The sequence below is a fragment of the Dendrobium catenatum genome, unplaced genomic scaffold (genome assembly GCF_001605985.2).
Source record: "Dendrobium catenatum unplaced genomic scaffold, ASM160598v2 fragScaff_scaffold_334, whole genome shotgun sequence".
Lineage (NCBI taxonomy): Eukaryota > Viridiplantae > Streptophyta > Magnoliopsida > Asparagales > Orchidaceae > Dendrobium > Dendrobium catenatum.
This window is the reverse complement of record NW_021318796.1, coordinates 1,790,792-1,807,989: the sequence shown is the minus strand read 5'-3', so window position 1 is coordinate 1,807,989 and position 17,198 is coordinate 1,790,792. Positions and strand designations below refer to the sequence as shown.

At 33.1% G+C, this 17,198-nt stretch overlaps 3 protein-coding genes across 3 annotated transcripts in view; all 3 read left to right on the top strand.

Annotated features, from left to right (window-relative positions):
* Positions 1 to 8,430, top strand: part of LOC110105761 (protein BUD31 homolog 2) — a 17,245-nt gene extending 8,815 nt beyond the window's left edge. Inside the window, exons 2-4 of the mRNA XM_020835394.2 lie at positions 496 to 647; positions 765 to 952; positions 8,105 to 8,430. Of these exons, the coding sequence (XP_020691053.1) occupies positions 554 to 647; positions 765 to 952; positions 8,105 to 8,260 (438 nt within the window). The 5' untranslated portion in view covers positions 496 to 553 and the 3' untranslated portion in view covers positions 8,261 to 8,430. The remainder of the gene's footprint in view (positions 1 to 495; positions 648 to 764; positions 953 to 8,104) is intronic.
* Positions 8,431 to 11,679: 3,249 nt separating this feature from the next.
* Positions 11,680 to 13,498, top strand: LOC114578326 (2-oxoglutarate-dependent dioxygenase DAO-like). Its single transcript, XM_020835386.2, has 3 exons — positions 11,680 to 12,617; positions 12,725 to 13,040; positions 13,247 to 13,498. Exons 1-3 carry the CDS (start codon positions 12,280 to 12,282, stop codon positions 13,496 to 13,498), a joined length of 906 nt encoding a protein of 301 aa, XP_020691045.1. The 5' UTR covers positions 11,680 to 12,279.
* Positions 13,499 to 14,905: 1,407 nt separating this feature from the next.
* LOC110105848 (2-oxoglutarate-dependent dioxygenase DAO-like) lies at positions 14,906 to 16,299 on the top strand. Its single transcript, XM_020835513.2, has 3 exons — positions 14,906 to 15,437; positions 15,551 to 15,866; positions 15,944 to 16,299. The coding sequence occupies exons 1-3, from the start codon at positions 14,989 to 14,991 to the stop codon at positions 16,202 to 16,204; spliced, it is 1,026 nt and encodes a 341-aa protein (XP_020691172.2). The 5' UTR covers positions 14,906 to 14,988; the 3' UTR covers positions 16,205 to 16,299.
* The last annotated feature ends 899 nt before the right edge of the window (positions 16,300 to 17,198 follow it).

The window sequence follows — 17,198 nt, the reverse complement described above, 5'->3', positions numbered from 1 at the left end:
TGAAGTGGAGGGGATGCATCGGGCTTATTGTGGTGATAGAAAAGTACCCTACCTCCAAACTTAAGGGAAAATTCTATAAGAATGGTATTGATGCCTGCAATGCTTTTATGGTGCTGAAATGTTGGCCATGGATTGAACCCAAATACTTTTGAAGAAAATTACTTACCTTAAACAGCTTGGCTGACAAAGTTTTTTTTTTTTTTTCATTTTTAACGCGCCTTTCACAAATATATTTTAGTTATGAAATATCAATTTCACTCACACCTGGACCTTTTATCGGTTACCACTAGGAATCATGAATAGTTTTTATCTTTTTTAACTGTACTTGAATTTAGTGAGATTGATTGGCAAATTCTTGTTAGATGCCATTTTGTTTAGCTGAATCATTTATAGATTGCTTGTATGCCATTTGCGATCATACCTTCATGTAGGCTTGATTTAAAGTGATGATCATCTTTACACTATAGCTTGAAATGACATCCTTTTTTTGTTTAGTTTAAACTTATAGGTTGGTATCTGGTGCTGTTAAAGTGTAGAGTGACTGTTCGTGAAAATGCCTAAAGTAAAGACAAGCCGCATTAAATATCCAGAAGGATGGGAGCTTATTGAGCCTACTTTTCGTGAGCTTGAGGGTAAAATGAGGGAAGGTAAAAATCTGAGTAGCGTATTCATTATTCGAGAACCAAATTTGAGTTCTCTTTGGCAAGCATGTACAAGTCAGTAGCTATGTATTGTGGACTGCTGACATTAATTTGTTGTGGCAGCTGAAAATGATCCACATGATGGAAAGAGAAAATGTGAGGCCTTGTGGCCAATTTTCAAAATTGCACATCAAAAGAGTCGGTACGTATATGACCTATATTACCGGAGGAAGGAAATATCAAAAGACTTGTATGAATTCTGCCTGGACCAGGGATATGCCGACAGTAATTTGATTGCTAAGTGGAAGAAGGTTAGTCTCTTAATCTTTTGTTGTAGGACTACGTTATATATTATAATTTTTAGTCTTTTTCTTGATATTTTCACCCTTCATGGTTTATTGTTTGTGATCCTTCAAGTGGTGTTTACTCGAGCTTTTAGCTTACTTATTTTAGCTCTAAGTGCATGAGAGGAAAAAAAAATCATATAGTTCTTGCGTTCAAGTGCTTCTTTTTTCTGCTTAAATTACGTGAAAATCTAGAATTTTTAGGATTCCACTTTCTAGTTTTGATAATTAGTTTGCAAAGCTAACTTTTTTTTTTTTAAGTCTGATGCCTCGAGGCATTTCACAAAGATGTGCTAGTGTATTGTTTATGACCTGCCAGCTTTTTGAAGCTTAAGCTATCAGCATGCAATAAACTTCATTTCATATTCATTTTATTTTATTTTGAACTCTATTGTAATGTGAATTTTATGTTTTATTTTATCCCCAATGATGGAAGGCAATCAATGATCATGTAAAGGTAGAGTGCTCTTGGGTCATGTCCACCTTTGGTTTGCTAGCTTCCTTGGTTCCTTGGGTAATTATTGTTGGGTTGATTTTCATCTAAATGGGCTTGGCCCATAGTTCTTTGGCTGTTTGGTGTTTTGGAGGATTGGGGCTGATTGGGGGCTGTCTTTTTTTAGCATTGAATGCTGGGTTCATGTGTTGCCGAGCTCCTTTCTTGGTGTCTGTTTGGCTCCTGGCTGATTCGATTATGGCTGTTCGGTTTGTGGTGCTGCCGTGCCTTTCGTCTTGTGTTTTCCCCCTGTTTTGGTTGGCTGAATGGGGTGGCTGCTTTGGGTGCCTTTCGGGCACCTTTCCCCTATTTATAGATGATGTATTATGCTATTTATAGATGATGTATTCTGCTGTTGGAAGGTTGTTGAAGCTTGATATTTATCTCTAAAAATCTGATGGTTTCTTCCTAAGCTTGAGAGCTTCTCCTTCTACCTATTTCTTCCTCCAAGGTTTCTATCTATTTTTCCTCTCCACAAGTTTCCACCCCATTGTATCTTTCTTCTCTACAAAAGGTGTAAGAGGTGTTGTTGTTGGCAGGTTTGTTGGTATTTGCTGGAGGAGTTTCATCAGTTGTTGGATCGGGATTGCTGTGGTGGTCCACTGGTTTGCATGTTCTTAAGAGCACTCTAATTTCCTATTTTATCATTACATTTGAGGTGTCACATGTTGGTTGTTCTGAGAGGTATTTTATTTTATATTAGTTTATTTTGCTAAGTTTCCTATAGTTTCTCTTCCATCGAGTTTATCTTATCTGTGCATCGTTCAATAGTTTTTGGATTGAGTCATGTTCTATTTTTCTTAAGTGTTCTCCTTTGTGGTTTAATACTCTTTTGATCCCATCGATTTGGTATCAAAGCGTCTAGGTTATCGTGTGTGCCTTTTTATAAAAATATGGATAACCAGCAAGTTGAATGGCAACATATGTTTATGCAACAAATGATTAACCTACAACAACAAATGGAATCAGTGACTAATACCCTGACTGCATTAAGTCCAAAAGGCAAACCTATTTTGAAACAAAATGCGGGATCCAATAAGTTGCCAGGTTTTTCTTCTAGGAAGCATCATCCTCAAAAAAAAAAAAAAAGAAAAAAAAGGAAAAAAAAAAGAAATGCATACAGGTTATGCTTTTCAAGATGCTTAGTTTACCACTTATCCTGTCAATGATATTGTGGATAAATGTGAGACTCAAACAGTAGACAAAGTTGAAGTTGTGGATAGGTTGGTAACATGTGAGAAACAATATATTAAAAGAAAGAGTGAGGTGGAAACACCGACTGACAAAGAGATGCAAGACCAGGAAAGGTACAATGGAGAAGTTGTTATTCTTGAAAGTCGATCTGATGAAGCGACATTGCAGTATGTTGATCAATCTGTCTGTTACAAAATACCGCTGAATGAAGTAAACATGGAAGAAGAGAAAGTGAGGCAGCCAGAAGAATTGCAATTGGAAGGGAACATGCATTTTATAGAGGATGAACAACTTGAATTGATGAATCTAGCTACGTCAAGTAAAGGTTTATCATCCATTATTTTCCTTGACAAATATACTTTGGTTAGCAGTATTTTATCAAAAGATGTTGAGCTTTTTGAAAGAGTTGTTTCAATCACATATCATGAAAAATCTTATTCTGAGAAAAATCCTTCAATTGTTGAAATGAAATTAACAGGTGCTGCTAAAAGCAAACAGTTGTGTAAGACTTTGCCCCTTACTGTTCCTAATGGTGCTGTGGATATCTGGCTCTGCACAACCCAAGCAAAACATGGAGTACACCAATGACTCTTGGTTGGATGGGATGGACGACCCCCTTGACTGACTGATGAAGATAAGGAGTTGCAGCTTCATCATCCTGATATCTATCAACGTATTAGTGAAGCGTTCTCATTAGGAGATGAGATTCTTCACCGGGGGAGAATAGACGCATGCAATAAATTTCATTTCATGTTCATTTTATTTTATTTTGAACTCTATTGTAATGTGAATTTTATGTTTTATTTTATCCCCAATGATGGAAAACAATCAATGATCATGTGAAGGTAGAGTGCTCTTGGGTCATGTCCACCTTTGGTTTGTTAGCTTCCTTGGTTCCTTGGGTAATTATTGTTGGGCTGATTTTCATTTGAATGGGCTTGGCCCATAGTTCTTTGGCTGTTTGGTGTTTGGAGGATTGGGGCTGATTGGGGGCTGTTTATTTTTAGCATTGAATGCTGGGTTCATGTGTTGCCGAGCTCCTTTCTTGGTGTCTGTTTGGCTCCTGGCTGTTCCGGTTCTGGCTGTTTGGTTTGTGGTGCTGCTGTGCCTTTCCTCTTGGGTTTTTCCTCCGTTCTGGTTGGCTCAATGGGGTGGCTGCTTTGGGTGTCTTTTGGACTACTTTCCCCTATTTATAGATGATGTATTATGCTGTTGGAAGGTTGTTGAAGCTTGATATTTATCTCTAAAAACCTGAGGGTTTCTTTCTAAGCTTGAGAGCTTCTCCTTCCACCTATTTCTTCCTCCAAGGCTTCTATCTATTTCTTCTCTCCACAAGTTTCCACCCCATTGTATCTTTCTTCTCTACAAAAGGTGTAGGAGGTGTTGTTGTTGGCAGGTTTGTTGGTATTTGCTGGAGGAGTTTCATCGGTTGTTGGATCGGGATTGCTGTGGCGGTCCACTGATTTGCATGTTCTTAAGAGCACTCTAATTTTCTATTTTATCGTTAAATGTGAGGTGACCACTTGTTGGTTGTTCTGAGGGGTATTTTATTTTATATTAGTTTATTTTGCTAAGTTTTCTATGGTTCTCCTGCATCAAGTTTGTCTTATCGATGGTTGTTCACTTGTTTTTGGATTGAGTCGTGTTCCGTTTTTCTTAATTGTTCTCCTTTGTGGTTTAAGTCTCTTTCGATCCCATCAAGCTATGAATTTCACCTTCCAGAAAAGGGAAGCAAATGAGCTTCCTCGTCTACCTTATCATTCTTCACTTTGGAAGTCACATTCTTATTCATTTTTAAAGACGACCTGCCTTTGGTTTTGAATGTTATCGTTCTGAAATATATTGAAAAAAATGGAAATTGTTATGAGTCTCTAGAGGGCCATGGAACTTTGGTACTAGTTAGCTAAAAATTCATAATGAAATGGGTTTTCTTTCATGTTTATGAAGAGTTGCAAACTTTTACCTCATAGTCATGTCTGCATCGTGTTTTTTATATTGACCGCAGTTGTGAAATGCTGTCCGTCTGAATAGGCTGTTCTTAAGCAGTATATGTCTGTTTTTTGGTTTTGTGCGATGACCCTTCTTTCTAAGTTTTCTGGACATGAATGGAGCGATCGAGTAACTATTCATCAACAATGCATCATGGGAAACAGGATATTTTATCCGTTTTATTTCTCTTGATAGTTGTTCCTATTTGCCCTTGGAGAAAAATTGTTCCAGCTTATATCTTGCAAATTGCATATTTTTGAACTGATAAATATTTTAGTCATGATGAGGTGTATGCTCGGAACTTCTAGCTATTAGAAAATCTATTTTTACTATCAGAAGCTTTTCCTTTTGATACTTCAAGAGCATCATTTGCAACATTCTTAATATTACAAGCTACTATTTTTCACATAACATTACCTCCCTTATGCACCGACAAAATTTTAAGATTGTAAATTTTACTCTCAAAGATATTTTTGTTAGTCTTTAAATGCCACCATCTAATCCTAGAACAACAATATACTATATTTTTCATAATCCGCCCTTCATCTTAAAGTCCAAAACTGATAAGCAGTGTGGGTACATAGACTTTAACTTAGAATAATTTTATAATCTCTGCAATCTAAACTGTATATTTTTCTTACAAGAAAATAATCAATCTGAGTTTTACTATATCTATTCTTATAAGTGATAAGTTGCTTATCTCTTTTCTTAAATAAGATATTAGCAATAACAAATCATAAGCTAGAGCAAAATCTAATATAGTCTTACGGTCTTATCACTTTCATTAGTTGCTCCAAATCCATAGCCACCATGAATGCTTTAAAAATCCTCTACCTCTCTACCAACATTTTCATTTAAATCTTCCATATTCAAACCTATTCGAGGAGCATAATTACTTATAATATTAATAATCTTATCATCATCAATAATATTCAAAGATATAATTCTATCTCAAATTATATTAATTTTTACAACATATCTTTCAAACTTTTATCTATAATTACACATACACTATTTCTAGTACGACTCATACTAGAATACCAAAGTTTAAACCCTAAACTATCAATCTCCTTAGCCTTATCTCTGACCCATTTAGTTTCCTGAATGCATAAAATATTTATCTTCTTATGAATCATAATATCAATTAATTTCATTAATTTTGCTTGTTAAGAGAACCTGCATTCCACGAGCCTAAATTAATTTTTGTTTCATGGACTAGCTTCTTTGCCCACATCCCTTCATGATGTGGGAACCCTTGCCTATTTAACATTGTATCTGGACGTCGATGCAGTAGCCCTTGCACATTTTTCTTTATATTCAGGCCATAGAGCGCGTCACTTCCAGAAAACGCCCTAGCATTAACACAATGTATTAAATGATACATGCCATGATTATTCGACAAATTTTATGTTGTCTGTCGACTACCTAATGCAATTCTTCACTTTCTCATCCAAGATGCGGGACCTGGCGATGACAATGTTAATAGCAAGATTAGTGAATAATAATAATAAATTAGGAAAAAGAACGTACCAAATCTTTTTTTATTACAAGATATATGAAAGAAAATAGCAAGATACAGTTGGATCTTCAATTGGAGAGGAAGATCCGGCTCTTCCAAATCCATAGCTAGTGGCTAGAGCCCTTACAACCTAAGAAATTTTAATTTTAACAAACTAAAAATATAATCCTGAAATCACTATATTGTTAGCCTTAAATATGCTCTCTAATTCTCTCCCAAATCAGCTATCTTTCTCTAAATAATTCTTTCATATTTGAATTTAAATTTAAATTAGATATCTTGCTCTAAATTCCCTCTCCCTCCCAATTATACTTAAAATTTTTCTAAACAATTCCCCTTTGATTAAGAACCTTCCGAAACAGCTCCCTCTTGATTAGGAAACTTTTTAATTCCCTCCCAATCAAATCGGTCGGTCCATCAATTGTCTACTAATTACCTTGAATATTTATATACGTTATTTATCACATAATCACGGTAAAGCTGTAGTTAATTTACTTTTAGTTAGTTGTTGGTTGGTTAATTGGGAAATAGAAGAATGCGATAGCTTTTTGACATTTTCTAAAAAGTTTAAGTAATGTTTTATTGTTAATGGAATATTATTTGTTTGCTCGGGAAATTAAACCATGGATTGTTAGTTGTAATTAGATATGGTTTGTTGCTACTATGTCTTTGATTGGAGGTCAATCGGGATGGTAGATATATTTGGTTTTTCTTCAAAGCAGCAATAAAAAGGAATACTTCACTTAGGGCTTACTTGAGATCACTTATTTTTTTATTTAGTTTTTAAACAATATGTTTGCTTAGTGTATTTTTTATCTGATTTTATTTTTTGTTTTTAAAAATAAATCATGGTGTTTTAAAAGAACACTGAAATTAATTTTTAGAATTTTTTTAGTGATTTTAGAAATAGCGATCACTGTGGCCACCAACCACCACCACCATTGTGTGAGCACCCCTTCTGTCATCGTCTTGTCAGCCATTGGCACCATCATGTTGGTTACCACTGCTGCCTTGCCGCCGCCGGCCGTGGCCGCCGCCGCCATAGTCATATAAATAAACAAAAAACATGTTTGTAAGATGCCAAATATTTTTTTATTTTGTCAAAATATAAACAAAACAAAATAAAAATAAATAATAAAAGGTAAATAATCCCAAATGGCCCCTTAGTATTTATTATGAGGCATTGCAAAATATAAAATAATCTAACTGCTGATCATGTGAAACATTTGTATGGACCGAGGTCAAGAATATCACCAAATCTTAATATTAATGCCAGTTCAAACCAATCACATAAACACAGTTGAAATAGATTAGTTTTCATTTTCACCAGAAATTGAAACCTGTAGTCCTAATAAACCTCTTCTCTCAATTGAGAGCATTTGTTTCCCTCTTAAACTTACCATAGCAGATAAACTTGCCAAAAATTATCTTGTAAAGTGATTTGCATAAGTTCCATGGAAACTTTTCCCTTCTGCTTTTCTTGTATTTAATTCATTTTATCCAATCTCTCAAAGTGGCTTTACCCTTAGAGATATAAGATATGATACGAAATGAGCATATACGTGAACAGGTTGGAGTAGCTCCAGTGGAAGATAAGATCAGAGAAAGTTGCCTCAGATGGTTGGTCACATAAAACGGCGGCCTTCAGATGACCCGGTTAGGAAAGTAGATGTAGTAGATTTGATTTATGTTAAGAAAGATAGAGGTATACCTAAAAAGACTTGGTTAGAAAATATTATAAACGATCTTTCTTTATTAGATTTAAACGAGAATTTGGCTTTTAACCGGACACAATGGAGAAAAATGATTCATGTAGCCGACTCCACGTAGTGGGACAAAGGCTTGATGTTGTTGTTGTCTCTGTACCTGCTACAATCTTCTAACATATTCCACCTAACCTGAATATTTTTCTGAGCTTATGCAGCCTGGTTATGAACGGCTTTGCTGTCTTCGATGCATTCAGCCAAGAGATCACAACTTCGGAACCACATGTGTATGCAGAGTTCCGAAGCACCTGAGAGAGGAAAAGGTCATAGAATGTGTCCATTGTGGCTGTGGAGGCTGTGCTAGTGGTGACTGACCCTTCGCTGTATGTTTCATCACTTCATTCAAACTAAATTATGCCAGTTTATATCACATTGGATTCCTTGATCCTGTATTATGCTAGTTAATTCTGTCAGTGCAAGAAAAATACAACGTTTTTACGGTCGTTTATCTTAGAGCACAATTTTAAATTTTGATGATTTGTTAGCTCATCGAGTTCAGCTCACGAGAGCCCGAGCCAATTTCGTTCACTCAAGCTTCATTTAGGTCAGCTTCTTTAAGTCTTTCTAAAATAGCTTTTTAGTACAAAAATGTCTGGTTTCAATAAGAAAACTATCCCAACTGGCCGAGTGCTTTAGCTCTGCTAGAAATATCCTTGCTGGAATTGCTTATTGGCATATGAAACTCCATTGTAAAATTCATTCCAATAGATTTTTTTAAGCAAATAATATGATGAAAACCCACCAGCTTTATTATCAATGACTGTATCCACCAAAATTTTAGCAGGTGTAGCCTGCTAGACTAGCTGTTGATTATTCTTGTATCAACATTCTAGTAAAAAAACTATAATTATATTTTTTAGAAGAGATTGGAGTGCATCTGCTTTGATAGTTTGTTTCCATTTCACAGTACAAACATTTCATATCCACATCAAACAAATTATAAAGAATCATTTCATATAAATATTTCAATTTGCAATACAAATGAACCAATTTGAATCAACCAAATGCTATTGTTAATTACATGCAAGCTTTGGTAATCCTCTGCTAAATCAACCTCTTAATTACTTCTTTTAATTACATGCAAGCTTCTGTGCCATATTCATGGATCTATTGGAAATGACAGTACTATTGTTAATTTTTTATATTTAGTCTCAACAAATTAGGCCATTTAATATTCTCATCATCTATTGCGTTCTATTAAGAGTTAAATTCTCATTTAAATCTAGTTAAGAAAGTTCATTTTTAATATTTCTAATTTAGGTTTTTTTTTTTTAGATTTACATCTACCTTTTTTAAAATAAGTTAATTTTAATATATCTACTCTACTAACCGGGTCATTGGAAGGTTACCCTTTTGTGTGACAAAACCATCTAAGTCGACTCTCTAATCTTATTTTCCATTAGAGCTACTCCAACCTTTTTACATATATGCTCGTTTCATATTATGTTTCTAAGAATAATTTATAGAAATTTACTCTTCGCTTAATTGAAAAAGATGGGATTACAAAGTAATAATCTCGACCTTGGCCTCTTATAATTATAATAGAGCTTGTTTAAAAAGTAGTAGTGGGATGACGATAGTGGTCAGACGGTGTTAGTTTTTCAGTAGAGGTCCGATAATGATACTTAGGTGATTGTGATCAGATTTCTACGAGACGATGGTGGTTGCAAAATTGGATGATGATGAATGATTATGACATTTAAGTGGTGGTGGTTAGACGGAAACAATAAAATAATGAGATATTATAACTTAGATAATAGCGATGGTTGATAGTGATCAACAAAGTCAAATGTTAAGTATAATTCTAAGGTTCCTCAGATCTTCATGCTCTCTCCTTGTTCAAGACTAGATATCTTTTTAATGAGGAGAATGTGATTCTATTTATTGTTTTTTGAGAGTGGCAATTTGATTAATTTGGCAAGAATTCCATAAGACTCCATTATGGCAGCACATATTGAACGCTTTGATTATAAATCATTTATTCAACATTTATGCATCTTAATGACCATAGAATTAAATGATTCTAGGCTTGTTAGATTCGTCTTGCCTAGACATTCAATTTGATTATAAGCGCGTAAGAATTGAAGATCGGTTTATCCTTCAATCAATATCCTATATTTTCAATCATACTTTAAGTACTTGATTTGCACTCATTTGGATCCATACAAATTTACTGAAATTAAAGTTCGAATGATCTTAAAATCAATTCTGATTTTTTTTCATTGGATTCATATCTAATAAAATGAATTTCTTAGTGAGGTATCAAAGATAAATTAGATAGAACTAATAATCATCTTAATTTTTCTCAATAAAGAATCCAATTTTAAGATGATACTTCAAGAGCATCCTTTGCAACATTCTTAATATTACATGCTACTATTTTTCACATAACATTACCTCCCTTATGCACCGACAAAATTTTAAGATTGTAAATTTTACTCTCAAAGATATTTTTGTTAGTCTTTAAATGCCACCATCTAATCCTAGAACAACAATATACTATATTTTTCATAATCCGCCCTTCATCTTAAAGTCCAAAACTGATAAGCAGTGTGGGTACATAGACTTTAACTTAGAATAATTTTATAATCTCTGCAATCTAAACTGTATATTTTTCTTACAAGAAAATAATCAATCTGAGTTTTACTATATCTATTCTTATAAGTGATAAGTTGCTTATCTCTTTTCTTAAATAAGATATTAGCAATAACAAATCATAAGCTAGAGCAAAATCTAATATATTTTTAATATTTTCTAACTTAGTTTTTTTAGTAGGTTTATCTCTACCTTTCTTAAAATAAGTCAATTTTAATACTTCTACTCTCCTAATTGGGTCATTGAAAGGCCAATATTTTATGCGACCAAACCATCTAAGACGACTCTCTAATATATGCTCATTTGAAAAAGATGGGATTGCAAAGTAATAATCTCAACCTTGGTCTCTTATAATTATAATAGAGCTTGCTGAAAAAGTAGTTGTGCGATGATGATAGTGGTCATATAGTGTTAGTTGTGCAATACAGGTCTGATAATGATACTTAGGTGATTGTGGTTAGATTTCTGTCAGATGATGATGGTTGCAAAATTATATGGCAATGAATGATTATGACAGATGAGTGGTGGTGGTTAGACGACGACAATAAAATAATGACTTATGAATTATAACTTAGATAATAGTGATGGCTGACAGTGATCAACAAAATCAAATGTTAAGTATAATTCTAGGGTTCTTCAGATCATCATGCTATCTTAAGATTAGATATCTTTTTAATGAGGAGAATGAGGTTCTATTGATTGTTTTTTGAGAGTGGCAATTTGATTAATTTGGCAAGAATTCCATAAGACTCCATTATGGCAGCACATATTGAACACTTTGATTATAAATCATTTATTCAACATTTATGCGTCTTAATGACCATAGAATTAAATGATTCCAGGCTTGTTAGATTCGTCTTGCCTAGACATTCAATTTGATTATAAGCGCGTAAGAATTGAAAATCGGTTTATCCTTCAATCAATATCCTATATTTTCAATCATACTTTAAGTACTTCATTTGTACTCATTTGGATCCATACAAATTTACTGAAATTAAAATTCGAATGATCTTAAAATCAATTCTGAAAGTTTTTTTCATTGGATTCATATCTAATTAAATGAATTTCTTAGTGAGGTATCAAAGATAAATTAGATATATCTTGATTATACTTTATATAACTAATAATCATTTTAATTTTCTCAATAAAGAATCCAATTTGATCTCATATGACTGTGACCTTATCTTCTAAATAAAAAATTCGCTAAACTTCACATCTCCAGAGGAGATACCATTATCAAAGAGTTCAACAAGCTTTTAAAAAAATAGCCAATCATTTATTGTTTTTGACGTCATAAATAATTCATGAACAATAATACTAAATAAATGATCAGAAAGAAATATTATATCTAAGTAATATTATATTATTTCTGTAATTTAAAATAAACCAATCACATTATATTTAATGAATAATACTCTCAGTCTTAAAAAATATTGTTATTTAACTAACACTGAAAACATGACCTCTATGAAAAAAAAAAAAAAAAAAAAATCCAACTCATTAAATTAGATCCTTTTCTTCATTCACTACCATACATTTATACTGTTCTTTTATCATTTAATGTGAATTATGGTTATGTCTAATGACACATCTTCTAATTTATAAAGAAAGGCCCATCATTTCTTAATAGAAAGTCATTAATAACTCACTGACTTCCATGTAATATTTATTTAAATCCTACTGATCAAAGCATATTTGAGAGCATCAACAAAAGAAAATTAGGGAAGTAGATGTGATAATGGCAATGGAGGAAATCTCGGTGCCAGTTATCGACATGGCGAAGTTTGAAGTAGAGAAGGAGAAGCTTAGGGCGGCGGTGGTTGGCCTGGGTTGCTTCCGAGTGATCAACCATGGAATCACTGAGACAATTATTGCTGATATGAAGGTTTCTGCAAGAAAAATCTTAGAGCTCCCCTCAGAGGTGAAGCACCGCAACACCGATGTCATACCCGGAAGCGGTTATGTGTATCCGAATCGGTTGAACCCATTGTTTGAGAGTTTGGGCATCTATGATGCCAAGTCAACTGCTGACATCCATGCCTTCTGCTCTTGCTTGGGCATCTCATCCCATGACATGTGAGCTCTCTTTGTTCCTCTCTTCTTTTTCTCCACAATATCTATACAACAATATTTCTTAAATTCCAGATTACTTTATATAATATATCTTCTAATTGAACATACAGAGAAATTTTGAGTACGTATGCTTCTGCACTTCATGGTCTCATCGTGGATTTAGCAACCAAAATAGCTGAAAGTTTAGGAATAGTAGACTGCTCGTTTCAAGAATGGTCTTGTCACTTACGGATGAATAGATATAATTTCACAAAAGAAACTATTGGCCATTATGGAGCACATGTCCATACCGACAATAGTTTCATCAATGTCATTCTTGAAGATGAGTCTAATGAGGGATTTGAGATGATGAACTCTAATGGAAATTTTGTGGCCGTCAATCATGTACGAGAAACATTTCTTATAAATGTTGGTGATATCGGAAAGGTAATTATGATATATTTTTATAAAAAAAATGTTTGATTTGTGGATAAATTAATTTCAATTTTATCTTCTCTCTCTCTCTCTAGTAATGATAGTGACAAATTGTTTAAAATAAGTCTCTAGAATATTGCTCATTCAAAGTTTATATTTCCTAGCAAATGCAAGTGTTAATAAAAATCTCATATTTTTTTTTCTCATGCATTTTGGAGGTTTGGAGCAATGGAAGACTTAATAATGTGAAACACAGTGTAGTATGCAAAAAACCAGAGCCACGCTTCACAATTGCCTTCTTTATACTTGCACCAGAGGATAACAAGATTGAGCCTCAAGCTGAATTGATAGATTCTGAGAACCCACGACTCTATCGAAGTTTCGACTATAGAGAGTATAAAAAGATTAGGACTTCAACTCTGTCAACAGCCGGTGAAGTCCTCCTTCATTGGGCTATAGATGAAGCTTAAATCAATGGCTTAATATACCTACTATGTAGCAACTTGTTTCATGATGGAATAATGGAAGAAGTGACTCATTTGAAGGTTGAAAGGTTTTAAGTTAAGAACTTGTTTGTTAATATAATGAATTCTCTATGTGGCATTGATAATTCATTATATACTTGTTAGATTGTAGTATTGGAGGAGGTGAAAGCATTGCTCTAAGTTACAAAAAGTTCTTACAACATAAATTATTTCCTTGCATTGATATCATGAAATCTCTCTATGGCATTGATATATATATAATTTAATTATTCACTTAATTATTTCTTATTTTAAACATTATATGTAATTCATAAATAATTTAGAATAATAAACATAAGTAGAAATTTAATAGAAAACTATATATTTTATTTGTATTCAAATTTTATTGTTATATTATTTCTCTTAAAGTATAAGAATAATCTACTTCTTTATTTTAACAAAAACATAGATATAAGTAATTTAGCCGAAATTTCATAACACTCCATCGTGAGGTCCATATTGATCCTTTAATTATAGATTATTTATTTATCATTAAGTACCTTAATGACCTTACAATTGAATAATCAAAGGCTTGATAGTTTCATCCCATCAAGATGTTTGACTTGATATGCACATGATAAAATTGAAGATCATTTGATATTTCAATTAATATTATGTAGTTTTCAATCATGCTTCAAGTGTTTGATTTGGACTTATTTGTATCAGAATTGTATCACATTTAGCTTGCCGAGATATTTAATACGACTAAAAATTTGTTTAAATTTATGATCAATTATGAAATTTCTTGTATTAAAGATAAATTAACACATAATTTGATTACACTTCATCTAAACATATATAGTTATTTTAATTAGCTTAATTAAAACATTCAGTAAGAAAATTAAATTTGATCTCATCACAGTAAGATGAGCCTATCTTCTAAATAAAAAAATCACTAAACTTCACATCTACAAAGGGAGAGATTATTACGTGCGGATCATTCTGAATTTGTGAGGGTACTCAGTAAATACAAAATAAATATACAAATTTTTATACAGTTGTGTATTTATCATGAATAATACTACATCTGTTCTCTGCACGTAATCCGATGTATTTGTTATGTACCGTCATAAATCCGAACGTATCTTACATCTGTTCTCTGCACGTAATAATGTCTCCTACAAAGAACATCGTTATCAAAATAGCCAGTACTGTTCTTGACCTCATCAATATATCGTGAAATGCCATCTACATAATATTATATTATTTATGTAATTTAAGATAAATCAAATACATTATATTTAATGAATAATACTCTCCATTTAATTATATCGTTATTTAAATAACACTGTAAACGCACCTTTTACTACAAAAATCCAACTCATTTAATTAGATCCTTTTCTTCATTCACAACCATACATTTATATTACTTGTTGTCATTTAGTGTGAATTAAATAAACATCACATCTTCCAATTTATAAAGAAATTTCTTTATCATGAAGTCATCAATAACTCACAGACTTCGATGTAATTTTTATTTAAACCGCCTGATTAAAGCATCTTTGAGAGCATCAACAAAAGAAAATTGGAGGAGTAGATTGGGGATCATGAAAGTGGAGGGATTCTCGGTGCCAATAATTGACTTGGCGAAGTTTGAAGTAGAGAAGGAGAATCTTAGGGCGGCGGTTGTTGAACTGGGTTGCTTCCGAGTGATCAATCATGGAATCCATGATGCGATTATTGCAAATATGAAGTATTCTGGAAGAAATATCTTAGAGCTATCCTCTGAGGTGAAGCAACGCAACATCAATATCATACCTGGAAGCGGTTACATACATCCTAATCAGTTGAGCCATTTGTTTGAGAGTTTAGGCATCTATGATGCCAACTCAACTGCTGACATCCATGCCTTCTGCACTTGCTTGGGCATCTCATCCCACGACAAGTGAGCTCCCTTTGTTTCTCTTTTTATCCCTCTACAATATCCGTAGTACCATAAGATTTCTTATATTCCAAATTTTCTCATATAATGTATATATCTTTTGATCAAACGTACAGAGAAAATTTGAGTACGTATGCCTCTACACTTCATTGTCTCACTGTGGATTTGGCATCCAAAATAGCTGAGTGTTTAGGAGTTGTAGACTATTCGTTTCAAGAATGGTCTTGTCACTTACGATTGAATAGATATAATTTCACAAAAGAAAATATTGGCTTTGATGGTGCATATACCCATACAGATAGTAGTTTTATCAGTGTCCTTCTTGAAGACGAGTCTAATGATGGATTTGAGTTTATAAACTCCGAGGGAAACTCTGTGGTTGTTAATCATGTACCGGGAACATTTCTTATAAATGTCGGCGATATCGGAAAGGTAATCATGATATATTTTTTCAACAATTATTTAAATTAATTTCACTGTTATATTTTTTTCTCATGTGCATTTTCGAGGTTTGGAGCAATGGAAGACTTCATAATGTTAAACACAAGGTGGTATGCAAGAAAGCAGAGCCGCGATTCACCGTTGTCTTATTTATACTTGCACCAAAGGATAACAAGATTGAGCCTCAAGCTGAATTAATTGATTCTAAGAACCCACAACTCTATCAAAGTTTCGACTTTATGGAGTACAGGAAGATTAAGGCTTCAACTCGATCAGTAACTGAACTTCTCCGACATTGGGCTGTTGATGAAGCTAAAGCAATGGCTTAATGTACTTAACAAGTAGCAATTTGTTTCAAAATGTAATATTGGATGCTGAGACTGAGAATTGACAGTGGTATGAATAAATGTGAAAATAATTTTCATTTTTAGTCTGATTAGAAGCCTTTTTTTATCATGGATGAGTTGATCAATATGGAGATGGTGAAAGATGGAAGATAGATTGGGTGGAACAACTGAGGATTGACAATTTGGAAAAGAGTAAAAGCTCAAAATACTCTCTTGATTATTAGTAAATGTTCAATTTAATCCTATATTTTCATAATGCCCTAATTTAATCCCGTGACTATTAGAAAATATCTTAATTTTATCCATAAATATCAAGATGGATCTGTTGAGGGAAATAATTTGGAGGTGGTGAAGCAACAAAAGTAGTTGTATTGGAATTGGTTGTGTTTATAGATAGTATAGGGGGTTAATTTTTAAACAAAGTACTATTTAAAAATTAATTACCTTCATAATCAACATTTTTAAAAAATTTAAAAGTCGCTAAAGTCACCCATTTGACAAGTGACTTGCAACTTAACGTAAGTCAACCGTCAAACGGGCGACTTATATAAATTAAATTAAAAAAAAAGAAACATCAATCAATCAATGTCATATTTTTGAGATATGTTTTATAGCTGTACAATACATGTGGCAAATTTGATATTGATTGAGTTGTAAAGTTGTAGGGAGTACTCACATTCATTGAGCTATAAAGTTGTCTTATAAAGTCAATGTGTATTACCAAATCAGATATTTATGTTTGTGTTGTCTTGTCATATAGTCAGTAGCATTTAAAGTGATTAAATAATTTTATTATTTAGTTTAAACCATTAACCTGTGATTCTAAGGCAATATAAGTTGTTGATGATGAGTTTCCTTTAATGAGTAGGAGCTATGTCTTGTAGTCTTAAAGGTTTTTTTGCAAGAGTTTTGCAATCTTTTATACATTACCAACAATGTATTCACCGGTTATGGATAAGGTTCAAAAAATTCCCAT